This window comes from Pipistrellus hanaki (assembly GCF_964339955.1).
Source record: "Pipistrellus hanaki genome assembly, chromosome: 2".
Lineage (NCBI taxonomy): Eukaryota > Metazoa > Chordata > Mammalia > Chiroptera > Vespertilionidae > Pipistrellus > Pipistrellus hanaki.
This window is the reverse complement of record NC_140504.1, coordinates 181,276,826-181,282,892: the sequence shown is the minus strand read 5'-3', so window position 1 is coordinate 181,282,892 and position 6,067 is coordinate 181,276,826. Positions and strand designations below refer to the sequence as shown.

The 6,067-nt window shown below is 46.5% G+C and overlaps 1 protein-coding gene across 1 annotated transcript in view; it reads left to right on the top strand.

The window, feature by feature from the left end:
• KPNA6 (karyopherin subunit alpha 6) overlaps window positions 1–6,067 on the top strand; it is a 51,568-nt gene continuing 45,501 nt past the window's right edge. Inside the window, exon 1 of the mRNA XM_084873083.1 lies at window positions 1–1,129. Within this exon, the coding sequence (XP_084729209.1) occupies window positions 1,126–1,129 (4 nt within the window). The 5' untranslated portion in view covers window positions 1–1,125. The remainder of the gene's footprint in view (window positions 1,130–6,067) is intronic.

Sequence of the window (6,067 nt, the reverse complement as noted above, 5' to 3'; positions counted from 1 at the left end):
CGGGTATTTTATTGATTTTTTACAGAGAGGAAGAGAGACAGAGATAGTTAGAAACATTGATGAGAGAGAATCATCAATCAGCTGCCTCTTACACACCGCTTACTGGGGATGTGCCCATAACCAAGGTACATGGCCTTGACCGGAATCGAACCTGGGACCTTTCTGTCGGCAGGCCAACGCTCTATCCACTGAGCCAAACCGGTTTCCGCAAAAGTCAGCTTTTTTAGTTGTTTCCCTTAACTGGGGAGCACAGAAGTAGAGCTGCTGGCAATTTGTTGTGACAGAATCCTGAAGCCCAGATCCCACATTCTGCTTCCAAAAGACAGCTTCCTCTTGGGACCAGTGACTTGAAGTCATAGCTTTCCTGTGTGTTGAGGTGAGGAACAGGACTGGCCTGTCATGCAAAGAGAGAGGCCTAATGTGTACCGGCCATAAAATGTCATGATTCAAAAGGCATGACAACACTCAAGGCTCCCATTTTCTCATCTCTAAAAAGGGAAATCACTTTCCATGCTTTGTGTGACTCACAGACCTGTTCCTTTGTTTAGTCATTCAACAATTATGTACGGAGCACAGACCATTTGCCAGATACTGTAGTAGGTGTTAGGAGACAGTGATGAGAAATACAGAACTGACCTCTGCCCTCAGAGAACTTGCTGAGAAAATAAGTGAAATATAGTACTCTGCCAACTATAAAGCACGGCACTGGTCTCATTTTTCTACTTTTTAACTCCCAATAAGATTGTAATCCTGTTTAACTCTTGACTTATTTTCTTATCTCTTTATCCTTGAGCAAGTCATTTCGCCTCTTCAAGTGACTGTTTAATTCATATCCAGTGCAAGGTCTACGATTGGCTTTCATATCAACCTCTCTCCACCCACCCTTTTCACAGTGCATCCCTATTCCCCGCCTTTCGAAGCCGCAGCCCCTTTAAACGCGCTCCTGTGTGTGAGCTCCCCTGCAGGGCGGAGAGCGCGTTTCTTCGCGGGGTTGCACGCGAGGTTGTTTGTCCGTTTGGGGCTGCCGTCCTGCGGGTCCGCCATATTGTCTGCTGAAGCTGCCGCCGCTGCCGCCGCCGCCGCCGCTGCCGCCGCCGCCGCCAAGTAGGAGCGAGCGGAGCCGCGATGGGTGAGTGAGGAAACCAGGCACTGGGGACTCCAGCCGAGGCGGCCTCGGGGCTTGGGGTCCGGCGACAGCCTGTCTGCCATCCGCAGAGGATGTGTGAGGCCCCTCCAAGCAGGTTCTGGGGAGCAGCCAGGCCGGCAGCGCTGCTCGGGCCATGTAGGGACCGGGCTAGGGCCCCTGGCGGGGAGCAGCCTTCGGGGGCTGGTTCCGGGAAGGCTGCCACGCCTGGAGCCCCCACGTGGTGGCCCTGGGCCGGCGCCCACGCCGCCCCGGGGGCTAGAAAGGGGCCGACCCTCCGGCCTGCGCGGTGGGGGCCGGGACGCGGGGCCGGGCTCCCCGCCGCAGGCCCGGGCGGGGCCGCGGGAGCCTCCTCCCGGCGTGTGTCTCACCGACGCGCATCCTGACTGTGCCCAGTGGCTCCCCCGGACGGAGGGAAACCCTACCTGCGTGGCGGGCAGCGTCCTCCCACTGGTGCGGAGACGCCAGGCGAGCCAGCCGCAGGCCTGCAGCCCAGGGCAGCCATGCCAAAGGCGGCAGCGCGGGCGGCCGGAGGCCTGGAGAACTCCCAGCCCGGGCGGAAATGGGGCGGTTCGGTGGGGCCGAGTGACAGCCTTCGGGGTGGTAGGAAACCAAAGGCCAACAACACCTTGTGGCCATCTGTAGGTCGGGGACTTAGGAGGAAAAAGCGACCTGTTGCTCTTTCTTAAGGGACTCCGTCTGGCAAGGCTTGTTTATGCTCAGGGGAGCTACGACGGCAAAGCTTTTGGGCTTAGGGACAGAAACATCTGGTATTTCCTCTCCAGAAAAAAAAAAGAAAAAAAAAAAAAAGATTTGCTGAGCACTTTCTATGTGCAGGTATTGTTCTGAGTGTTTAGATGTCACGTTTTACTTACCATGCACCCCTAATGAAGTAGGTACTGCTGGTATCCCTATTTTACAGGTAAGGAAACTGAGGCTTCCAGAGGTAAGGTAACTTACCCAAGGTCACAGGGTGCCTAAAACAGGGTGATTTCTCCAGAACCCTCTTTATTAGCCTGGCCCCCTAGTGGTTGGGCTGGAAAAAGGTGAAAGAAAGCTTTTAACCAGACAAAGTTGTAAGGGTGGGTGGGTGGGTGTTTTTTGCTAGCGGGACCACTTTGTAAGATCCCTGATCCTGAGAAAACAAATGATTACCTTGAGCTGCAAGGCAATGACTACAGAATCAAGTCTGGTATCACAATCCCGCCTGTTGCTTCCTAGCTCTCATCCACTTAGGTGTCGAATGCAGTTATACATATGGAAAGCATCTAGCATATCCTCAATAAATGTTCTTTTTCTTTTTGAGTCTTCATTTCCTCATCTCTAGAAAGAGTAAGGAGGCCGTGTTATCAAGGTGTTTGAGAAACAAAAGATATAACACAGTGTTGAAAGCCTAGTAAGAGCTCCATAAGTATCAGAACTGATATTTTCCACCTTCAATAATGTTAGTTCCACCGAAACAGGTTTGGCTCAGTGATAGAGCGTCGGTCTGTGGACTGAAAGGTCCCGGGTTCGATTCCGGTCGGGGGCATGTACCTTGGTTGCGGGCACATCCCCGGTAGGGGGTGTGCAAGAGGCAGCTGATCAATGATTCTCTCTCATCAATGTTTCTAACTCTCTATCTCTCTCTTCCTCTCTGTAAAAAATCAATAAAATATATTTTAAAAAATAAAAAATAAAAAAAATAATGTTAGTTCCTTTTTCTTAAAGTGCTCTGGTTTCCAGAATCCTTTATTAAGGCTGATATGCCTTTCTTTGTAACTGCTGCTTTAAGTATTGAAAAATTTTAGGAGCTTTAATGTTACAGATCTTTAAAAAAATATTTTTTATTGATTTTTCACAGAGAGGAAGGGAAAGAGAGCTAGAAACATCGATGAGAGAGAAACATTGACCAGCTGCCTCCTGCACACTCCCCACTGGGGATGTGCCCACAACCAACATACATGCCCTTGACCGGGATCGAACCTGGGACCCTTCAGTCCGCAGACCGCCAAACCAATTTTGGCTAATGTTACAGATTTTGTATTGTCCTTCAAATTCAGGAATATTGATGCCTCAAAGTGAAGGAGCTAACGTTTAGTTTAAGTTCAGTGAAATAAATTTGGTGGCGACTTACGCCCATTTTTACAGGTTGAGAAACTACCTCAGAGAAGATAACACAGTAAGTAGTAAAGCCAGAAGTGAGATTCTTACCTGTTTTGCTGCACATAAACCTCTTGAAAGACTTAAGGTGTGAAGTAAAATAGTCCTTTTCCAGTAGTCTTTGAAAGTGGAGCAACAAAACCTGACCAAAGACCTGAAAGGGGTTTTTCTTTTTTAATATATTTTTATTGCTTTCAGAGAGAGAGAGAGAGAGAGAGAGAGAGAGAGAGAGAGAGAGAGGGAGAGGGAAACATCAGTGATCTGAGTCATTGATTGGCTGCCTCCTGCACAACCCCCACCAGTGACCCAATCCAGGCATGTGCCCTTGACTAGAAGACCCTTGAGTCCACAGGCTGATACTCTACTGAGCCAAACCAGCTAGGGCCTGGAAGGGATTTTTAATTTAGAGTCAGACTGCCTGTCCTTGTCTCTCCAACTCCATTTCAGGTACCTCTCCCTGTCCCACCTTGTCTTTCCGACCTTCCAGCTGTTGTGGGTTTTTTTGTTTGTTTTGGCTGGTCCTTGTACCATGGGAGTGACACTAGTATAAGGATACATTTAATCCTAACATCAAATCTGAGTTACTAGTTTATAAATGAGTAAACTGAGGCTTTGAGATTAGGTGATGGGCCAAGGCTGGTGGCCTGCACCACACCCACAGGAATCTGTTGTATTTCGCCGCCTCTCTGTGTACTCTCCTTGAGCTCTGGCCTCTATCCGATGCTGCTTTTCCTGTGCCAAACTTCACTAGCCTTCTCAGACCTTTGTAGTGATTTCACTGCCATTAGGAACCCTGTTACTTATTCTAACCCTCCCTGGCAGAGACCATAACCTCTCAAGACTTAAGTGTTAGCAGACACTGGTGGTTTTATCACCATTCCTGCCACCTAGCTAACCAGGAATCTGGCAGCCCCGCCCCAGCCCCAGGGAGAGGTCTTGATTAATATAAACTCTAAACCAATCATTGTAATTCTAGATCCCTACGCAGTGATTGATTTAGGCCTGGGCTAATTAGATGTGAAGGGAAATCTGGGTGACTTCTGGAAAAGCTTTCTTTACTTAAAAAGAGATTTGCCATGTTTTATTTATTATTTTTGCCAGCTTATATTTTAATCCAGATATCACCAATCAACTTCAAAAAGAGATAGCTGAGCCGGGACCGGTTTGGCTCAATGGATAGAGTGTCGGCTTGGGGACTGAAGGGCCCCGGGTTCGATTCCAGTCAAGGGCATGTACCTTGGTTGTGGGCATATCCCCATTAGGGGGTGTGCAAGAGGCAGCTGATCAATGACTCACTCTCATTGATGTTTCTAACTCTCTATCTCTTTCCCTTCCTCGCTGTACAAAAATCAATAAAATATTTTTTTTTTTTAAAAAGAGAGATAGCTGAAAAAGCTATAATAATAGCCAAAAATTATATAGAACTTTCTATGTGCTAGGCACTAAGTACCATATATGTATATATATTTTTTGAGGTCTAAATGCCTAACATCTAAGTACTGGAATATTGACTCAATTAATTCTCAGATTCTCATGTTCTAGTTGAGGAAATTGAAGCACAGAGATTCAGTAACTTGTGAAAGTTCAGAAATAGCAAATAGAGGAACTACTTACTCAGGCGGTGTGGCTCCCACCAAAATATGGGCTCTCTGAAGGACAATGTTCTGCCTCTGGAAAGGAAAGCATTTCTAACTCTGAAATTGCCATTAGCAATGCTAGGATCATGAGCAGAATTTATAAGAATAGGCTGTTGTTAGGGTGAGGGTAGAGAAGATGGAAAGAATCTGATCTCATGTTTTTGAGTCACTGGATTAGCCAACTTTGGAACTGTCCTATCTTTGCCCTTAAATAGTATACTGAAGACCAAGTAACCAACCCTCTCTAACTGTAATAACCTTCTAGGTCAGGAAGTCATTTAGCCCATCTCTTCTTTTGTTACCTCCAGCCTTACCTACCCTACCGTTCATAACAGCTTGCAGAGAAGGCACCAAACTATCAATCACTATCTAACTATCTCACAAGCACCAAACTCACTCCTCCTACTTGGATTTCTTTTCCTGCATTTTTTTTTCTTAAATATATTTTTATTGATTTCAGAGAGGGAGGGAGAGATAGAAACATCAGTGATGAGAGAGAATCATTGATTGGCTGCTTCCTGTATGCCCTCTACTGGGGATTAAGCCTGAAACTTGGGCATGTGCCCTTGATTGGAATTGACCGTGGACCCTTCAGTCTGCAGGCCAATGCTCTATCCACTGAGCCAAACCGGCTAGGGCCTTCATTTTTGTTAGTGGTGGCCGTTGACCCACACACTAGGGCATAAGATAGAAACCATATCTACCCTGTTTCCCCCAAAATAAGACAGTGTCTTATATATATTTTGCTCCCAAAGATGCGCTAGGTCTTATTTTCAGGGGATGTCTTATTTTTCAATGAAGAAGAATATGCTACACATTTATTGTTAAATGAAAATAAAGGAAATTTATTGCCTGTATACAGTACGGTAGTACGGTAGTTGTCAACACAAACCAGACAAACTGTGAATCCTACAGTATCAAGAATTTATTCATTTATTCAATGACAATCATGTCATCATCTTCTGGAACATCATCATAACAATCCAATTCCTGAATTTCCTGGTGAATTTCTTGTGACTCCATTTCTTTCAGAATCAGTGGACCAAATCTCTCATGTTTAGCCTAGGGGGTGCCTTATTTTCGGGGGGGATGCCTTATATTTCACTCAGAAGGAAACCTGTAAGTAGGTCTTATTTTCGGAGGA